Source organism: Bos mutus, chromosome 22 (genome assembly GCF_027580195.1).
Source record: "Bos mutus isolate GX-2022 chromosome 22, NWIPB_WYAK_1.1, whole genome shotgun sequence".
In the NCBI taxonomy this organism is placed as follows: Eukaryota; Metazoa; Chordata; class Mammalia; order Artiodactyla; family Bovidae; genus Bos; species Bos mutus.
The window spans coordinates 51143376-51163723 of record NC_091638.1 but is presented as its reverse complement, the minus strand read 5'-3'; the positions used below and the strand labels follow the sequence as shown (position 1 = coordinate 51163723).

Below are 20348 nucleotides of genomic sequence, written 5' to 3'. Positions count from 1 at the left end.
ACTTCCGGAGCTGCGGCGACGGCTCCGCCGGAGGAAGCAGCGCGGGCCTTGACCAGCGTTGGCCCGCCGCCTCCGCCGCCGCCGCGCCTGGGTCCGGTTCTTCTGGCCTGGCCCGACCCGGTCTGGCCCGCCCGGGCTCAGCGGCTGCGGGGCTGCGGCTCCTGGTAAGTGCGCGGCGCGAGTCGCGGCCTTGTTTACCCCGGCGGGCCGGGGGAGGGGGTGGGCTCTCCGCGCGCCTCCCTAGCCCTGCCGGGGCTCCGCCTTCGTCGCTGCCTGCGAGGTCCCGGCGCCCCCGGCATCTCGCACTGGGTCTCAGGGCTCTCCGCCATCCCGCTGATGAGCTGCCGGTGGCCGAGGCCAGGGCGCACCGGCGCCTGATGTCTCTCGGTCTTTCCGCCTCCCGCCGCCTGCAGTTCGCCGAGAGGTCGCAGGCCAGCGCCTCTGACCGACTGGTGCCGGGCGCATCTAGGCCCTCCCCGCCGGGCGTGCCGGGGAAACGCGGCGCCTCCGGGGGCTCCCCACTCGGGTCATCATCGGGAGCTCTCGCAGTGCCCCCCTCCCCGCGCGGTTTGTTAACGCCTGCCGGTGAGGGGCCCCCTGCGCGTGGACTCCGTGTCCTCGCGGATATATTCCGGCGCCTGGGATTGGGACAGGCGGCCCTGGAGCTGCGTCGCCGCCTCACCGGACGCCGCTTGTGGTAGCCGCCGGAGAGGCGATCGGGTTCTCGGATGACTTCACCTCAGTGCTGATTGTTATTCTGTCCCATAGAACTTTCTGCCACACTGGTCCTATTCTGTACCTTTGCTGTTCAGTAGGATAGCCACTAGCTGCTACACGTGGCCATTGACTTATGGCTAGTGCGACTGAAAATCCAAGTGTCAGGTTTTATTTAATCTTTGAGTTAAATGTAAATGACCACAAGTGGTTAGTGGCTACCCCATTAGACAGGGTTCATATTTTTGTACCAACGAGTTTTCTTCGGAAATGTGGATTTAGTAAATGACACTTAAGTGCTAAATATATCTGGAGTAAACATTGATATCAAAAAGTCTGTTGTCTTGTTCTTGTCAGCCTTATACTGAGAATTCTTCAGTTTGAATTCCTTAGCCCAGGATGGTTGGCAGCTCTTATGAACACGTGACTTTGATGCGGGGTGGGGGAGCGCAGTAATTTCTGTTACTCCTTGCCTGTTTGGGACGTAAGGCTAATGTTTAACATCCGAAGGAAATCAAAGCGTTATCTATCATCTGTTGTGTTAATGAAGCAATAACATACTGGCCCCTTGAAACAGTGTCAGCACTCTTTCAAACAGAATAGGGATATTTAACTTTGAAAAGATTAGTAATTAAGATTTTATTTAAATCTGGACCTAGAGCACCCAGTAAGTATGAAATGGTGTTCCCCTTTTTGGAAGGGAGCCTGAAGTTTTCCCCTGCTTCTTGAATATTTAGCTGGTGAGAAGCGCCAGTCCTGGCAAGAAATCCAGAGAAAGTGAAAACTGCTTTTTTTGTTGTGGTTGTAGGTAGCTTTGGATAGTATTCGGCTCTGTGGGAGGGTGCATGGGGTATTGTGAGTCCTCATAGATCATAGATCTGGTGAAAAGTATGATGCTGGATTCTACTGGTTGTCAGCACTGTGGTCCTGGGCAAGTTGCTTAATCTTTTTGAACTCTAGTTTCCTCATGTGTAGGAAGAGGACGATCGCCACTTTGTAGGGTTATAAACATTTAATGAGAATGAGTCTGACCTGAAATTGGCTCTCATTAAATGAAAGCTGTCCTTGGTAGTGATTATTTTATAGATGGGAGCAGTATTTGTAATGCTATTTATGCTTATATGCCTAATAAGCAGTATCTTACGTAAAAATGCAGATAGAAGAAAACAGACTTAAAAAATCTGTTGTTCCTCTACTATTTTGCAAATCGTCTTCCACAATCATTGTTTGGACTTTGGTTTTCATTTAGTTTATATTTGCCTGTCTGTGTTAGAAGTATTTCTTTGAAAGTTATCGCTGGTTTTCCAAGAAATTTAAAAGGATGAAAACATGGACCTAAAATTTCGGATTAAGTAAGTGAGTAGTACTTATTTAGTCTTTGATAGAGGGATCTGTAGCTCTGAGAAGGTCAAGTAGGCCTTGAGCATGTCAGAAGAGAGGTACAAATGGGTGTTAATATTGGGTATTGTACTAGGAATATTTTTTTTCCTTTTTTTTAAGCCCTAACCACTAGACCACTAGGAAATTGCACCCTCCCCCCCGTTTTTTGTTTTTTTTTTTTTTTTTTTTTTATTTTTGTTTTATTTTCTCTTGTGGACTTTTTTAATTTGAAAATAATTTTTCATAAATAAAGTGAGAGCTGAAATATTAACAGTATTCTGTAAGTGTTAGAGTACAGCAATGGAGATGACTTTATGATAAAAGCCCAGTTCAAGTCAGTTAAAATTTGCTTTGTCAATCTCTATCATTTAAGATTGAAATTATAGTAGTTAACTTAGAAAATCTGAAAAATTCAAGTGAGGTAGTACACAGCACTGTAAATCAACTATAATCCAATAAAAATTAAAGAAAAAAAAAGTGAAGTAGTGGACTTTCAAACAGAGGGAACGAATGAGAGGGAACTGGTTACCCGAGGTTAGATTATTATTAGCTGTTTATTTTAAATACTTTCTTTTTTTAGAAGGCCATGTAACTCTTGTCAATATATAATTATGAAGTGGATTTCTGTGGGACTTACAAGAAAATAATTTCTGGTCCTTTGCTGCTTGTTCTTTTAAATGTCTTTATTTTTAAAATTTGTGAACGCAGGCTACCAATTTTACAGTATGTAAATAGATTTATCTTTTTTCATTTTAGATGGAAATTATATGAATGAAATTATATGAATGACTATTTAGGTGACATCTTCCTGCAAGATCTTCTAGATTTACAGGTATTTTTAATTTAAAGATTAATTCTTTCTCCTAAAGGAAAAATAGTTCAGTTCAGTTGTGATTAGGTGGTTCTAGCATATAACACAATTTGTTAAAAGTCAAACTGAAAATATATTATTGCTCTCTCATTAGTGTGACTTTTCTTTTAATTTAAGCATTTATAGGTAAAATATCAGAGGTAGATTCACTCATCTTTTTATAATATCATTAAAATGTGACTCTGTAGTCCTTTAGACTGGTTACATATTCAGTAGACATTCATTTTAATCTTTTTTTATTATTAATTTTTTGGAGAGATTATCTACTTCAAATAGGTTTTAAATTTACTTTGGTATTTAATCCAGATTTGGTTATATAAATTATCTCATTCCATTCAGTCCACATGCTCTTGCATTTTAAGGTCCTCTTAGTTTTAGATTTAAATCACTGTTTGATACTGTTCCTTGGAAACAGTCACTTGAAATAGTTCTTGTGTAGAGAAGTTAATGGGTATTTGCCAAAATCGTCTCTAAGAGTTAAAATATGTGACTGTTTTACTTTTTCAACTAGTATTCTCTTTTCATTTATATGTAATCGAGTCACATTTTGATCTATGAGGATTTTTCAGTAGCTGTTGCCATTTGATCTTGTTTCTTTACTGTAGTAGATTCTGTTTTTTCCTAGGCTCGATCCTGCCAAAGTAGTATATCTGTAGTTTTCCTTCACTATTGGGTCAGTTTCTTTGCCTCTCAGTACCTCTTTTAGAGGATTAGTAGAACCCTTTAAAGTGGAAAAATCAGTTACCTTTGCAGACAAGAGGAGGATGTTGATGTTGAAGAGCTGTGTGGTTTTTATTTTTTCTTTACTATGCACTTTTTTCCCCATATATCTGAGAGCAATGTCTGTAAAACACTGGTATTATTTCCCCAGAAATTGTAGTGGGATGGAACTGTGTCCCTATTTATGTTCTGTCTGTGTCACCACTCAGTAGGGCACGATTGGCTAAGAAAATTTAAACATTGGCTCTTTAGCCTTTAGGATACTTCCACTCTGGGCAATCAGCTGTGGGAATGTGCTTCTCTCTTAAGGACCCTGGCAGGAAGGACAACTCTGTGGGAATTTGACTCCTTGACATGGAACAGACAGCCTTACTCTTTCATGCCAGACCCTTCATGTGAAGTTACCATTGTTAACTGCTTCTGCCCCTCCAGGAAAGGGTTTCCCTTTGAAAAGCCTGGGCAGGGAGATGATGGTGAGGTTTCCTGGATGAGAGGAGAGTTGGAATAGGCCATAGTAGGGGTAGGACCAGTGCTGTGCCATTTTGGTTCTTGAATGATTTCTGTTACAGCTTTTCACAGTGAAAGTAACTAACACATATTTTTTTCTTTTCCTCCCTTAGAAGACAAAAACACTAATGAGTTTGAGAAAGTGGTGAAGTTTGGGGGGAGGGAAAAAAACTGCTTTCCTGATCTGCAACTTGACTGGATGTTAAGATGTCTGTGGACATGAATAGCCAGGGGTCTGACAGCAACGAAGAGGACTATGACCCAAATTGTGAGGAGGAGGAAGAGGACGAGGACCCTGGGGACATAGAGGACTATTACGTGGGAGTGGCCAGCGATGTGGAGCAGCAGGGGGCCGACTCCTTCGACCCTGAGGAGTACCAGTTCACGTGCTTGACCTACAAGGAGTCCGAGGGTGCCCTCAATGAGCACATGACCAGCTTAGCTTCTGTCCTAAAGGTGAGCAGTGTTGTCAACTCCCAAGTGTAATCCCTGAAATTAAATCTAAATATGAGCTGTTGCTAAAGTCTCCTCCGGCCTGGTTAAATGGTCTGTAGCTTGAAACCTAACTGAATTATGTGTTGCATCCTCTGGACACATCTGATGTATTTGTGTTGTCTAAGATGCGTATCAGAGGACCTCAGCTTCTCAGACTACTAGGAATTAGAAAGGCGGGGTGGAGTGGATTCAGGGGAGATAGACCAGAAATACACAGAAGCAGAGCTGTGTAGATTAACACTTGTTTCAGAAAGTCTTATGAAATTTTATGAGATTTTATCCTCATAAAATAGGATAAACATCAGAATCACCCAACAGTGTGTGGGCGATTGATAAATCTCTTAAGAGAAGCTCCTAGATCTCCCTGTTTGCTGTGAAGAATCGGTGCTTCTAGGCTAATGAGTTCGTTTGTTTCATATACTGGTGACTAATGTCTGATGTTGAAAGGAATTTTAGCAGTAACTAAGAATAAAGTAAGTTCTCATAGCTTGTATTTCATTGATTTGAGGGGGTGTGAAATTGAAATTGTAAGTAACAGAATTGATGATTATTTTTAACACTTCAACTAGCATGGTTTTCAATGTCTGGCACCTTAGGCCAGGTATTATCCTCACAATGGACATGTTGTATTACATAATATCGAACTAGTACAGAGTAAAACACATGGGACACCTCTGACTGTGGATTATGATAGTCGTTTAGACAGTGTCCCAGCACGTTTGTCCTTTCACGTGGACCATCATGTGAAAGTGGGAACATTTCTCCTACTTTACTGTTTTCACTGACCTTCCTTTCAGGAGCTGTTGCATGGATTTTGTTGTTCGCTAAAACTGAAGATCAAGAGCACATGGGCATGATGTCAACCAAATAATGTTCATTTTGGTATTGAAATGGAAATAACGAAGGTGTGCCATACTGTAAACGTTGCTTTATCCTACTAGTCCAGGAATTTTTTTTTTTTCCAGGTGATCAGCAGATGTTAACTAATACCTTGGATTTGGATACTTAGGGCTTTATTAGCAGCTAGCTAGAAGCTGAAAGCTAAAGATTTTGTGCAACTCACTTCTAGAAATGGGCAGGTTTCCTCTCTCGCGCTCAGCAGAAAACTCGAAGAATGAAGACACATTGGAACTTCTGGGTTAGGGATTTCTGCTCATAACAATAGCAGAGTTGCTGGGGCATTTCCCTGGGAGAAAAGAGATCGCAGATCTCTTCCTTCGTCATTATTCCCACCTCTCCTCTCTGGTCAACTAGTTTCTTTTTCTTCAACCATATTTTACATGGTGTTGGTATTTAAAATTAGAGAAGGAATTGTCGGGTATGTGGTTCTGGACAGTATCAGTTGGCAAAGTTCATCAGGATGTTTCCACCTATGCATAGGAACTCTCAGTTTGTTAAGCCCCCGTGCCAGCTTTCTTTCTCTGCTGGAGACAGCTGAGGGGCACAGGCCTTTTCCTCCCTTTTTTTTTAATTGTAGTAAAACCCATAAAATACACCATTTTACTCCTTGCCTTTTTATTAGGCTGTCTTATTGTGGGCCTGGGGAGGCCCTCTCCTTAATTGTTCGGACCCTCACGGCTCTTTCAGGCCTACCTTGTGCCCTCCCTGAGGGAGCCTCCTTGCAACCTTCTAGAACACAGTGGTTGGCTCCTGTTGTGGACCCAGGGCCCAAATGTTACAACCCAAGTCTGTTAACTCATACAGTGCAATCTTCTAACTGCTTGATGTTGTTCTTACGTTTTCACGTATTTGGGGATGTTCTCTTCACTGCTTGTCACTTGACAGAGGGCAGAAACTACTTTTTTATCTCGTCTCCCCCGTCATTCCTATCACAGTGTTCATCCATAGCAGGCATTGAATACTTTGGGGGCACTGTGGATTTTGTCAACTGCTGATGATGTCGCTGATTTTATTGGTATGAGCTCGATTCCCTAGTCCGTGCTGCCCATCCTCTACTGTTGTAAAAGGGCATTATTCTCGCCTGCAAGATCAGGAAAAATAGGACAAAAAGAACCAGGAACAGAGATGAAGGAACAAAGAGAGAAGGAAGAAAGTTGAAACCCCAGGAAAGGGTTAAATGGAAAATAATGCAGAGAGGAAAATAATCCATGAAATTCTGAATGATGGTAGAAAAGGAAGCTGGATTTTTTTTTCCCCTCCGTCACTGAGGAGTGTGTTAACACCATTTCCATTCTGGGCCTGGGCAGCCAAGGTCCTGGCTCTTCTGGTGGCTTGGCTGCGTGTAAGGGGGCTCCATGGTGTTCTAAGAGGTGCAGGAATTTGACCAAGGAGGACAGGCAGAAACGGCTTGCTCAAGAGTACAGGAAGAAGGAATCACACAGTCTTCCTCTTTCAGGCTGGCTAAAACCTAGCATTGGTTTTACTTTTGCATTTGAAATTTTTTGAGGTAAGAGGAAGTCATTGAAGTGTTGAGTTTAGAGAATGGTGTTCACGGGCGCTTTAGCTACTCGCACTCCTGTTGCATGTGTCTGTGAGAAAGGAGCTCAGTAATCGTCACCCAGGTCACTGCTGATTTCCCTCACCGATCACGTACTGTTTGCACACTCGTGACTTATTGAGATATTTCTTTAACACGGTTTAGGTGTTATTTGGCTAATAGGAAATGTGGTGTGTGTGTAGTTCCACGTTAGAGCCTCGTGAACAGCTAGCTGTCCATGAGCAAAAGCTGAGTTGGAGAAGTGGCATCAGTTAGCCACTGATCGGTGTTTTTCATTCTGTTGTGTTCTGGCAGTCACCTGTGGATGAGCCGTAGACTAACTATAGTTAAACCTTCTGTTACCTTTTGGGATTTCCAGTCTCTTAGGCAGAAAATTCCCAGCTGTCTGGGACACTGGGCTTTTGGTTTAGTGAGGGCCCTTGCTATCAGAGGGTAACTTCGTATATGTATTCTGCGACCAGTTCTTGAGTAAGATCATTAATTGAGAAAAGAAAGTGCCCAGAAAAATCAAATTTCAGGGCTGAGAATAGACAAAGGAGAAAATGCTTACCTGTTACGGGGTAGAGGGAAAACTGCTGATGTTCAAATAATGGCAAAACAGAAGCCTTGTTAGAGAACAAGCTGTCATCCTACACGAATGGAATAGTTGTGAAAGATGAAATGGTTGCCAGTGAGGTAGATTGTGAAGTAAGAGGGGGAAATCTCTGACGAATATTTTAGTGATATTCAAGTCTTCAAAAAATGAGCAAAGTTACCTGGTCTTTGTATGAAACTTACACAAAAAATTATTGTTGCTGCGATAGATTTGGGAGGCCTTCTCTAGTAATAACAGGCCCTTTTTATTACAAAATGTGGGCTTCCCTGGTGGCTCAGAGGTTAAAGCGTCTGCCTGCAATGTTGGAGACCTGGGTTTGATCCCTGGGTCGGGAAGATCCCCTGGAGAAGGAAATGGCAACCCACTCCAGTATTCTTGCCTGGAGAATCCCATGGATGGAGGAGCCTGGTGGGCTACAGTCCACGGGGTCGCAAAGAGTTGGACACGACTGAGCGACTTCACTTTCACTTTAACTTGGAAGAATTTCATCATTCAGTGAATCCTGCTGGTACTTGTTCCCTGAATCTCAGGGGGCATTTGCTGTCAGGCTACTCAAGAAGGGGCTCAGTCACGGTCCAGCCCCAGACAGAGCCCAGGCTGGCTTTGAGTGCTTATGGGCTGGAGGTGCCTCCTGCATTGTGCTCCTTCTCTCAGCAGTTTGTTAGGGCTGTGGGCAGGGAAGGTGGGATGTTGCTGCTCAGAGCCCCGCCCGGGCTTCAGAAAGGAGAAGAGAGTCCATTTTGGACTAAATCTGGTCCGTAGAGCTGCCTGTGAGCTCTGTGAGCTTTGTGGTGATAAGAGAACCTCAAGATGGGATGTGGCAGGAGTGGGAGTAACAGAATTTCCCGGGTCAGTTAGGCATGGGGCCGGGAAGTTACCTTCTGGGCTGGAGTGGAGACTCAGATGTGTAGGTAAAAAGGAATAAAATAGAAGATCATGAATGCCACCTAAAGTGTCTTTACTGTTGAAGGAAAGAATTAGATTTTTTTAAACTTCAGTGCTGAACTGTGCTGCTCACTTTTCTCAAGCCTGGTTTTCTTCAAATAGGGTTAGAGATATAGACTGATTATTGGGAGTGTTTTTACTATGGTTCTTGCCTTACAAATTGCTGTATTAACTGCAGTAGAGCTGGGGAATGTTCCCCAGAAGACTATTCTGCCACCCTCTTGCTTGAATTTGTTTTAAGCTCTAGTGCTTGCTATTCAGCAAATTGTGGCTGGAAAATCTCTCCAACTTCTTCTGTGGGTCATTTTTCCCTTTTGTGGGTGAATCATGAATTACCTTATATTTATTCTTTCTCTCAAGTAGCACTAAGTTCTTATATAACATCTGGAAAAGACTAATTGTATTTATTAAATTAACTTTCTTATATCCTGGTATAGCTGAATGTAAGAACATGTGTTAGTTTTATTTATACATTCATTAATTAACCAAGTAATGATTGTTTTCATGTTACTGCTCATGGGAAAGTGTCTTTAAGCTGGGCCCAGTAACACTAAATGTTTGTGTGCTGAGCAGCCGTCTGATTTCTATTTTTATGGTCTGATGTCAGGTTTCTTTGCGTGCCTCTATCTCACTAGAATCTAGATTAAATTCTTGTGTTTCGAATAGTTGGTCGTTAGTGGATGTGTTGACATACTTCAGCATGCTTTTTAGTCTGGAAGTCTGGTAAGTGTTTTACTGGTGTGTAAATGTATTTTTTAAAGGGAGATGAGAAATGTCCAGAGTGACATTGAGAATTGCCTAAGAGCAACTAGTGCTAGAGTTGTCCCTGTCTGGCCAGCTTAGAAAGGTTATTGTTATCATTGACTTCGTGCCCTCACTGTGTACCTGGCACCACGTACCACATGCTGCCTGCCTTTTGGAAAAGAAGCTCTCCATGAGATTCAAGGCCAGCTTTCATTCTGGTCTTTTGTTGTACTTGCACACTGCCTTAGGAACTGTGTGATCAAGGGGGTGATTCTAATTCCACTAAAGAATACCGTTCATAATTTTGTTAGCCTAAAATAAAAGCTTTCCTCCTTGCTTATTATCCCACAGGTCTTGTCCATATTCACAGATGTGTTACTGTTCCGCAATTCATTCATTCAGCTAGTATTTATTGAGCATCTGCTATGTGTTAGGCACTGGGAAAATAGCTGGGAACAAAATGGAAAATCTCTACTCTGGGTGACAGTACATTCCAGTATTCATTATGTGCATGTAGTTATATATTCTGTCTTTAAAAATGTGAATTTCAAACACTTCCTCTTGTTTATACTTCATCCTCATATGTTCTTTTATGTATAACACATTGTCTTGTTTTTGAACCATAATTTGCTCCGGCTTTCCCCGTTAGGCATTTAGGGGAGTACTTGTGTGTTACAGTTGCGGGGACTGGTTATATTGCTGTGAGCATTTTCATGGACGCGGCCCGTGTGTTGTTGAGTCTGCACTACCAGTGGTCAGGCTAGCCTGAGTTCCACTTCCTCTTCTGCCATGTAATATAACATGACCATGGGCAAGTTTCTCAACATCTGTAAGCTTCAGTTTCCTCATCTATGAAGTAGTGATAATTAATACCTTCTTCACAGCATTAAGTGAGATAATGCACGTAAAGTGCCTGGCACGTGAGTGTTTAAACATGGTCATGGTAGAAGCGGGGCAAGAGTTGAAGAACGAGAATATTGCTGTCACATATGTGCTGTGGTTCCTTGGAACACATTCTCAGGATTGTGCGTTTTGAGTCACAGGGTAGGAACCAAATTGCAGAAGGTTCTGGGTGATGTGTTACTGACTGACGATTCTGAGTGTGCCTGTAGTACTTGGATCATGGACTTGGGGCTCTCTTGCCCTCATCCAAATACTCTGATGTCTTTCTCGTGGGGCCTATGATAAGAAAAGTAAAAATAACACAAACTGAATTTTGAATTGGGACCAGAAAGAGGTTATAGGGGAATATGGTCTTGTCTTTTGTTTCTGCATTTCTAGTTAACTGCAGTGTTGGTCTCGTGCCTGCATTGATGGCACTCCTTGCTGAAGTGCTTAGCTTGCTTAGCTTACTTCATTCTGTGATCCTTTACTAAGGATCCTGTTTTTAAGATGCCACCTTACTTTTTTTTTTCTGCCTTGCCACACACCATGTGGGACCTTTAGTTCCCCAGCCAGGGATCAAACCTGTGGCCCCTGCAGTGGAAGCACAGAGCCCTAACCACTGGACCACCAGGGAATTCCCAAACACCCCCAAGGACTTTAACTTTTGCTCTGCCCCAGTTTTGCTCCCCTGCTGCCCTAGGAAAATGTAAAGGATTTGATTTCTCTGTCTGATAGAGGGAAGAGTTAGAGCAAAGATTTGAGAAGAGGTACAGACTGAGACAGCAGGAAGCTTTGCATCCTGCTTAACCTGAAATGTGTCCTGCTGTGGCTTGATTACTTAAACTGACATGAATTTCAGAATTCGACGCTTGTGTTGTGTTCTCTTTTCTCTAGCCTATCATAACCCTTTAAAACCATGAAATGGTTTTGCTGTGATAACCACAAGTAATCAATCATAAATAGAGGAAGGAACATGCAGGAAGAGCGAGATGTTTGTTTGGAGAGTTTTAACAGGACAACAGAGCTGTTATAGTCGTGAACAAAGAGTGGTCTCTATCTGGGAATGCTGCTCTCTTTGACTAGCAGTTTCTTTCCTGCCCAGTACATGCTCTACCCACACATTTCCTTTTTCCCTTGTTTTAGACTTTTACTGGTCTCTTCAGTGTGCTCACCATCATTTTCCAGTCTTGCTGCCTTTTACAATATTCCAGTGCCATCCAACCTGGCTTTCTGGATTCTCTATCTTCATCGGTAATACCACCATCCACCAGGCTGGAAACTGGGGACTTACCCTTGGTTCCCTTCTCCCGTGAAGCCCTCTCTGATCTCCAGGCAGATTCAGATATTTACTCTGCCCCCCTTTTTGCATGTTTCTTGATATATACTGATACTAGTTGTTTGTATGCCAGGAACTGAACTCTTTGAGATGAAGAGTTTTTTTTTTGTATACTTTTTTTTGTATAAACAGCACTGAGCAAAAATGCCTGGTTATGTTTTGATCTCAGTAAGTGTTGCTTGTTGTTGATATGACTGTCTAAATAAGCCCAGGCCAATAATTGCAAAAGTTGAGCATCTAACCCCAAGGTTCTACTTCTGTATGTTTCCGTTTGTAAATAGACGATATGCTTGTTTAAGGGCTTCCATGATGCCAGCTGACTTTCAAATATAGATGGTATATACCTGGTAGGTGTGTGGTTCCTAGCTTGGTGTGCATGTCAGATTTAGCTTTGGCAGTTCTTATATGGAAGACGTTTGAACTTTGTGCAGATGTAATAAAACAATCTTCAGAGATGAGATGAGGTATTTGACATTATATTCCTGTGGAAATACAAAAAAATTGTGAAACGATCCAGTTGAAATGAGGAGTGAGCAGTACATCCTCTTTTGGCTGCGAAAAGATACATCCAACATTTGGAGTGCGCTGGTTTTGTAACCAGAATGGGAGTAGGATGTAAACTGCCCACCTGTACTCACAAATTGAATAGGATTCCTGTAATATTTTTGGTATCTAAATATAACTTCATATTTCCTTATCAAAATAAAAGTGGGTTCTTATGTCCACGTTGATAATGAGTAGCTGTGAAAATGACTAATAGTATCTGCAATCATAAATACAATGTGAATACTTTAAAGGCTTTTCCTTTTATGACACTCTAGTAGAACACAAGTCTTTGCTTCAGGTTGGTTGGCTGCCCTCACATACATTTGTCCCTTCTGCATTTGTTTTTGTTTGGTATTTGGCTCTCTAGAGCAGTTTGATTTGCAATAGCCAAAAACTGGAAACAACCTAAATATCTACAAACAGATGAATGAACAAATAGTGGCTTACCCGCAGAACAGCACACTCTCATCAATATAAAGAGAGTGGGCTGCTCATACAAGTACCATTGATAAATCTCAGAATATGCTGCATGAGGGGACTCAGGGGTGGTGGTGGGGGGAATAAGCAATTTATGATTTCAATCCTATAACATGCTAGAAAATACAAACTTATCTGTTGTAAAGGAAAATAAATTAATGATTGCCCAGTGAGCTGAAGAGGGCAGAAAGATTATTAAAGAGCATGAGGTAAATATGGAAGTGCTTCTCCATTTTTAAATACCATGAAAATGAAGGTAAAGGCAAACATATGTTGCTGCTGCTGCTGCTAAGTCACTTCAGTCGTGTCTGACTCTGTGCAACCCCACAGACGGCAGCCCACCAGGCTTCCCCGTCCATGGGATTCTCCAGGCAAGAACACTGGAGTGGGTTGCCATTTCCTTCTCCAATGCATGAAAGTGAAAAGTGAAAGTGAAGTCGCTCAGTCGTGTCCGACTCTTAGCGACCCCATGGACTGCAGCCTACCAGGCTCCTCTGTCCATGGGATTTTCCAGGCAAGAGTACTGGAGTGGGGTGCCATTGCCTTCTCCGAACTATATGTTACAAACACAGAATAACAAAGAGAACATGTAGGAGGAGCATATGGGACATCATTGCACATGGGAGCCGGTTTGTCCAGCATGTCTTTGAAGAGGTTGTGGGCTTTGATCTGACTGACTTAGACGGGAGAAGGTAAATGTGCTGCAGATGGGAGGATTAATTAAAGGTCTGTATGTGGGACAGTCAGCCCTGCCCCCACATGGTCTCTCTCTTGGCAAAATAATCTGGATAATCTTAGGGAAATCAGGCACTTAGAGAAGATCAGATTTAGCTATCTTTATTTGTCATTTTGAATAATAGCTGCTTCTGATCAGTCACCCTAAAGAGAAGCCTGGCAGTTGCATGGTTCTGTTCATGTGCATAGAGTTAGGGTTCATTTCCTGAGACTCCCTTTTTACAAGTTGTAACATCCACATAAAATTCACTTTTGAAAGTGTACAGTTCAGTGGCATGTTAATACACTCATGGTGTTGGGCAGTCATCTTCTTCATCTAGTTGCAGAACATTTTCATCACCCCCAAAACGGAAACTTGGTACCCAGTAAGCATGTATACTCTCCACTCCCTGTGTCTCTGGCAACAACAAATCTGCTTTCTGTATCTCTGGATTTACCTATATATGTTATAGAAATGGAATCATGAATATGTGACCTTGTGTGGCTGGTGGCTCTCTTAGCATAAGTTTTTGAGGTTCTTCCAAGTTGTAGCCTGTATCAGTACTTCATCCCCCTTGTTGCCCTTCATTTTGTTTATTGTGAATGGTGATTCTAACCAAGAATCCCCAGACATTTGAGGAAAACATGCATAATGAAAGAGAAACAGAGAAATTGACTGTAACTGATATAGACCAATAAGTAATTTTGCTTGTTTTTAAAAGTGCACTATGTAGTATTTCAGAGAAGGCAATGGCACCCCACTCCAGTACTCTTGCCTGGAAAATCCCATGGACGGAGGAGCCTTGTAGGCTCCAGTCCTTGGGGTTGCTAAGAGTCGGGCACGACTGAGCGACTTCACTTTCACTTTTCACTTTCATGCATTGGAGAAGGAAATGGTAACCCACTCCAGTATTCTTGCCTGGAGAATCCCAGGGACAGAGGAGCCTAGTGGGCTGCTGTCTATGGGGTCGCACAGAGTCGGACACGACTGAAGCGACTTAGCAACAGCAACAGCATGTAGTATTTGCCAAGATATTCAAGAAGATGTGGCTTCTATAAAACAATCAGAGATGCCATCAGGAAGAAAATCAAAGCAGAAAAGAACCTGTGAAGATGAATTATGGGTTTGCCAAGTTAAAAAATATACCATAGATAGATCAGAAGATAAAACCAAGAAAATCTCTCAACATAAAGCCAAAATACAGGCTATATATATATATATATACATGTATATGTGTGTGGGTGTGTGAAAAAAGAGACATGGAGATCAATCCAGATACCCAGGATTTACCAGAATTTGTGGCAAGTGAGAACAAAAAAAATTGAAGGAAACAAAAAGATCAAAAAAGTAAAAGAAGAAGATTTCCAAGAGCCAGAGGGAGGAACAGTTTTTGTATTGAAAGTGTCTTGTCTGTTGCCCAGAAGGGTAAAGAAAGAGCCATTGCCAGAATTGTCCCTATGAAATTTCAGAAAAACAAGAACAGAAAACCTTAAAGGTTTCCATAAAGATACGCCAGGTCTTCTAAAAGACATGGGACTCATGTCTCCAGTCTCCAGCATTGACAAGCAGAAGACAGTGGTGCAATGGTCTTCCAAGTCCTGAGGGAAGAGAGTTTTTAATCTACAATTCTGTCATTGCAAAAATAAACTTATTTTCAGATGAGCAAGGACTCCAAAAATTTACTTCTGTACCTTTGCTGAAGTAATTCAAGATGAAGTTCAAAAAAGAAAAATAATAATTCAAGAAATAATTAAACTAACTTGGCAGTCCAATGAAAAATCCCATGTTCTGCTTGTAGCAGGCCTGGAAAATGGTCAGCCCAGATTGGAACAGAAACTTGGTGGGATCCAAGAAAAATTTCTTCTGGAATAGGGGTGAGGTGGATTCCTAGCAATAGATAGAATGAAGAAGTTGAAAGATGATGAGAAACCATAGAACTCGTCATAAGGGGGAAGGGAATTAGAATTCCCATGGAAAGCAGAAAAACTACACACAAAAATCACAAGTCAAATAAATACAAAGCAAACACACCATGTGGCACAAGTATGCGTGATTGGCAGCTACTACTAATGTATTTATGCCAGATGTACAAACGTTCTTCTTTGAGTGGGCCAAGGAGAGTGCCAGTGGAAGCTCAGGGGTGGAAATGCAGCTCTGGTCCTGTAAACTATGTCTTAAGATTACAAAGGCTACAGATAGAGAAACTGAAAATAGTGATTTAAATATTCAGAAGTTGGGGCTGGGATGGGAGTGGGTAGGCAGTGGCATAAGTAGGCTAGGTCTGGTGGAGAATTACGGGCGTGCTCAGTGATGTTGGTAACAACCAGAAGAACCCAGACCAGTGACTGGGAGAGACTTGTCCTGGCTGGGAAACTGGGAGAGGATCAGGATGGGCTGGGATGGAGTGGCAGGCATTGTTCCTTTTCATCAAAATGCTTTTTATGAACCATTTTCTTTTTTGTTCAGTGATAATTGAAGTAGGTTAAGAGTTTGCTGTAATTGGGATAGGTTGAGAATTTGATGATTCTCAATAAAACGAGTGTTTCCGAGTATCTTCTGTTGTTTTAACTTTTAGATAGATGCTAAGAAAGATGGGGAAAAAACGATTTAACCTCTACCATAAAATAATTTAAAGGTCTCTTGGCCTTTATTTTCTGCCTCCTCCTTTTTTAGAATGATAAGACAGAAAGCAGGTATGCATAAATAAAACCTTTTCTGCTTCTATTCCATATTTTCTGACACAGCCACTGAAAACACTATTTTATCTTGCTCTGTTGAGAAACTTGAAGTGGTTTCTCCAGATTCCAGCCTGAACTCTTTCCCGCTCTGCTCCTTAATGTTTGATTTTTGGCTCCTCAAACCTCCTGTCAGCATCTCTGCCATTCCTGTCACATTAAAAGACCTCTCAGTTCACCGTCCTTTTTTTTCCCCTTTAAACCTTCCTTTCTAGATCCGTATCTGGCCTCTCCTGCTAGATTGTACACCCTCTGAGGGCTTGGAAGGCTTTGATGCCTGCCTGCCTGCCCACCTGCCTGCCGGGGCTCTGGAGGAGGCTGTGGATAGGCAGTGATTTCAGCTGAGACCACAGGAGCCAGGCGGAGGGAAGTGTTAGAATATGGGACCTAGCCCTGGCACAGGCATTGTTCTAGGTCTTAGGTATGACAGAGGAGGGAAGTGGTGTGAAAAACCTCTTCCCCTAGAAAAGAACTCCATTCCCATGGAGGTTTATTTACATAAACATATAGGTGCATAGAAACGTGGTACGTTTTGAGCATAGTTAACAGCAGTAGTCAGTGGCTCTGTCTTTGAAACGTGCTGTTGGAGTTTGCGGCTTTGTCACTAAGATATGCTGGGCTCTGAGGTACCCTCTGGAGAAGAGAGGTGATCTGGCTGGAACTCCCTACAAGTGTCTGGTACTCCCTCTCCTTTGCCCTCCTCACAGTCGCCATAGCTGGAAGAGACAGTGCATCATTTGAAATCACATATAGACAAGATGGGCTTGTAGCTACAGGAAGATGGTAGGAGACTTGGCCTTTAGTCCTACTGTGTGTTATTCATTGGCTATGAGCTCCTATCTGCATTTCTTTTGGTTGTGATTAACGGATAGGACTTTGGTTCACTAAAGTAGTAGTCATCCTACCTGTATATGGCTCCTCCCTGAAAAACCATATGGAATTCTAGAAGGGGCTGTAATCTGCCTTTTGTACTAAGTATTTCCCAGAAGATTTTCATTGAAATGCAAACCCGAAAAGATACGCTGGCTGAGATTTACCTTGCAATAATCTCTAGGGTAGTGGGGTAGGTAAGGTATAGCCTGGTTCTGAGTTGGTGTTGGAACTAGGTGATGGGTACATGGGTTTCATCATACTCTTCACTTAAGTAGATGCCCAGAGTTTTTCATAATAAAGTGCCCTCAAGGTCAAGGAAGGGATGACTTTTGTATTTTTGTTTTATTGTATTTTTCATAAGTAACTGTAGTTAGTCAAGTCTTTAGATGTTTTTGGCATTGATTTTAATGATCAGAGACCATAACAGAACTAAATTAAGGTTAGACTGGAGAGAAATCTTCAAATTAATGTTCATTAATCAGATTTTGTAGAGCATTTATAACATGTGGGTGCCTCAATTACCAGTCAGCTCTCCCTCCATGGAGAGAAAATGCAAGGAAGCAAAGTTAGAATAAGGCGCCGGAGAGCAGACCTTTTAGAGCCTGAAAGTGTGGAGGTGTGAAGTACAGGAGAGGTGAAGGCCCACCGCCGAAATTAGACTCGAGGGCTGGGTCTTGCCACTACCACTAGCACTGCTGATGTGCGCCATTCTGGCCTGGTGTTCACCTTTTCTTTTGTCTCTGTGCTTTAACCTTGCTTCTTTCTCTTATTCCTTCAGTACTTTCTCACCTCACCTTCTACCCTCCAAGACTTGAATCCATCCGTCTTAATCTCTTTCAGCTAGTTTTCCCATATTACATCCCTTCCTACCTTAGACCCAGAAGCTGGCCAACAGTTCACTCCTTTCCTTCCTCTCTGCCTTTTAGTGAATGACCACTCGTGTTTGTTAACAAATGTGATTGGACCATGAAGTGGCTTAACAACAGGCTGAGGCATGGAGCCCTATTCGGGTAGCCTTAAAAGATTTCAGGCAGTTGGCAAGTAAGAATTCTAAATAAAAATTGAAACTACCACCTGTATTTTTTCAGGCCGTTGATGCTCTCTGCCATCGGCTGCATCCTCCCTATGGCACTGGTAAGTGTGGGAAGGGCTGGTGACAGTTCTGGTGGGCTGCTGAATTTCTGTTTTCTGGGGGAAAAAAATCTATTTGCAAGCTGTGCTGTTAACTCGTCCCCAAGGACTAGACAGCTTGAACCAACTATAGGAGATGAAGAAGATGAAGAAGCAACTAACTATGCTCAGGGTTTTCCTGGGGAGCTGTTGTCAGGAATGGAGGCTTTCAGTATGTGCCTCGATCCTTACATCAAACTAGCATGTCCTGTGCATTATTTGAACAATAAACGTATACAATCCAAGTGCTCTGGGATGTCAAGTAATAACGGTAAATTTCCTGAACTTCTGAATACGTTTTCCCCAAAGATAGATGTTGGCTGTGTATTAGAAAGGATCCAGAATGTTGTATGTACTGAGCGTCTCCTTCCATGGCAGGATTTATCTCCCTCTGGTATTTTAAGTGCTTTGTGGTCAGGGGATCAAAAACGTTTGTTCCAGTGATTAATTTATAAAATTCTGATACTCGAATTTTTCTGGGAAAAGAGTTTGGTGGAAATCAGAAAAAAAATTTGAGGCGCTCATGTACTAATGAACTTCAGGTGGACTCGGGGTCCTGTGATTTGAAAAACAGATTCACCACAGTCTGCTTTCTGCTTGGGGACCTAACAAAGAAAATACATATAAGAAAATTGAAACGTAGAGTGGAGAGGCAGGCAAGTCATAGGAAGGCTAAAATGTAAGCCAGTGACCAAATTGCTGCTGGAGTTGTGTTTTCTGAGCTCCTGGAATCCTGCATTTGTCTCCTTGTAATGAGTGGGTCAGAGGCTGCATAGATCCAGAAGTTTTATCTTATCAAGATAGTCTCCATTCCAAGTTGACAGGCCCTAATTCACTATTTACACTGTTTCACTTCTCTAGTCTCTGAAGCCCTTAGATCACAGAAGAAAGTGTGTCCAGAATATCTTCTGAAATGCTGAGGTTGTGGATTTGTGTGCTGTTAGCCGTGTCAGGAATGGCTTGCTGATAACAGCAGCTAAAATCCTCATGTACACGTCACTGCATCTCTGTGAGAAAATCTTAGCTTCATTGGCTGCTATCCAGGATTTCCCCCTCAGGTCCATCTCCTCCCCACCCACTCCCCCAAACCCTGCTTGTGAAGCCGGAATAGAATTGTATGGACACTGTATATATTCTTTATTAAAAAAAAAACAGAAAGGAGAACTTGACTCCCCAGCAGTCGTCTATGCCTTTAGGTGTCTGCACAGGTGGTAACTACTGGACATGTTCTGAGGGCCTGTATCTGGGAAGTAGCTTTTTAAAGGTCTCTCCCAAACACAAATTAGGATGACAGAAGTTTGCCTGCAACCTCTGGGAAATAGTGATGTCTAGTAGCCAAGTCCTTTTTGACGTTCATGTGGCCAAGTGCTTCCTGAAATAAAGATCTGAAAACCATCTGAGGGTGTTGAGATTGTAAATGTCATGGCAAAGCCAAGCCAGATTGGATGGGCAATACAGAGCAGAGTCCAGGCTGGATGATGACAGGTGTCCCCACAGTCCTTTAAAGCTTCACGGAATGCTCTCCAGAGCCTTCTGACCCATCGTGGGTCAGGTTTGAAGGCACAGGGAATGAGAGGGAAAGGCAAGGAAGGTGGGCTACACTTGACCGTGTTCTGACTCCATCTTTGACTCTGAAAGCCGTCTTTGGACCACCCAGGGACTTCAGGACCCTTCAGTGTTTGATGAACTGTATACCACTACTTTCCCTCCCTCCCTCGAGGCTTGGTGTGGGAGGTTTAGAGGGAGCTGGAGTGTTGTGAAGTTACTAGCAGTACAGGCCTACTTATACTAAAATTCACATTGTCTAGTCAGTTCATCTTTGGTCAGAACTATGTATGTTCAAAACTCTGAGGGGATGTTTTCATTCTGAGGAGTACGTAAAAGATCAAAATGAACTATTTTGATGCAATGGTGTAAGGGTCAACTCTCTGTTTCTTGTGACATTTGTTTATTCAGAAGATTGCCATTGAATTAAAGTTGGCAAACTTTCCCTCCAACTTCGTGAAAAATTTAAAATATACAAAGACTTTTAAAGCATTGTACAGTAGGTATCCATTTATCTACCATCTAGATTATACAAGTGCTAACTTTTTCCTGCATTTACTTTATCATGTGTCTGTCCATCGGTCAATTTTATTTTTAGCATTTATTGAAGTATTACTTACATTCCATTAAACTCATC

General features: G+C 42.4%; 1 protein-coding gene and 1 non-coding gene across 4 annotated transcripts in view; one reads left to right on the top strand and one right to left on the bottom strand.

The window, feature by feature from the left end:
• Positions 1-20348, top strand: part of ARIH2 (ariadne RBR E3 ubiquitin protein ligase 2) — a 39472-nt gene continuing 19124 nt past the window's right edge. The window contains exons 1-3 of one of the 3 annotated variants that reach the window (XM_070359890.1): positions 1-164; positions 2851-2926; positions 4306-4648. In XM_070359890.1, the coding sequence (XP_070215991.1) occupies positions 4400-4648 (249 nt within the window). In that variant the 5' untranslated portion in view covers positions 1-164; positions 2851-2926; positions 4306-4399. Of the gene's footprint in view, positions 165-2850; positions 2927-4305; positions 4649-18084; positions 18131-20348 lie in introns of those variants that run through there. The other 2 variants (XM_070359888.1, XM_005909357.3) reach the window with 2 other exon arrangements.
• On the bottom strand, positions 10876-10948 carry TRNAG-UCC (transfer RNA glycine (anticodon UCC)). Its single transcript has one exon. It is a non-coding gene; the product is annotated as a tRNA-Gly (tRNA).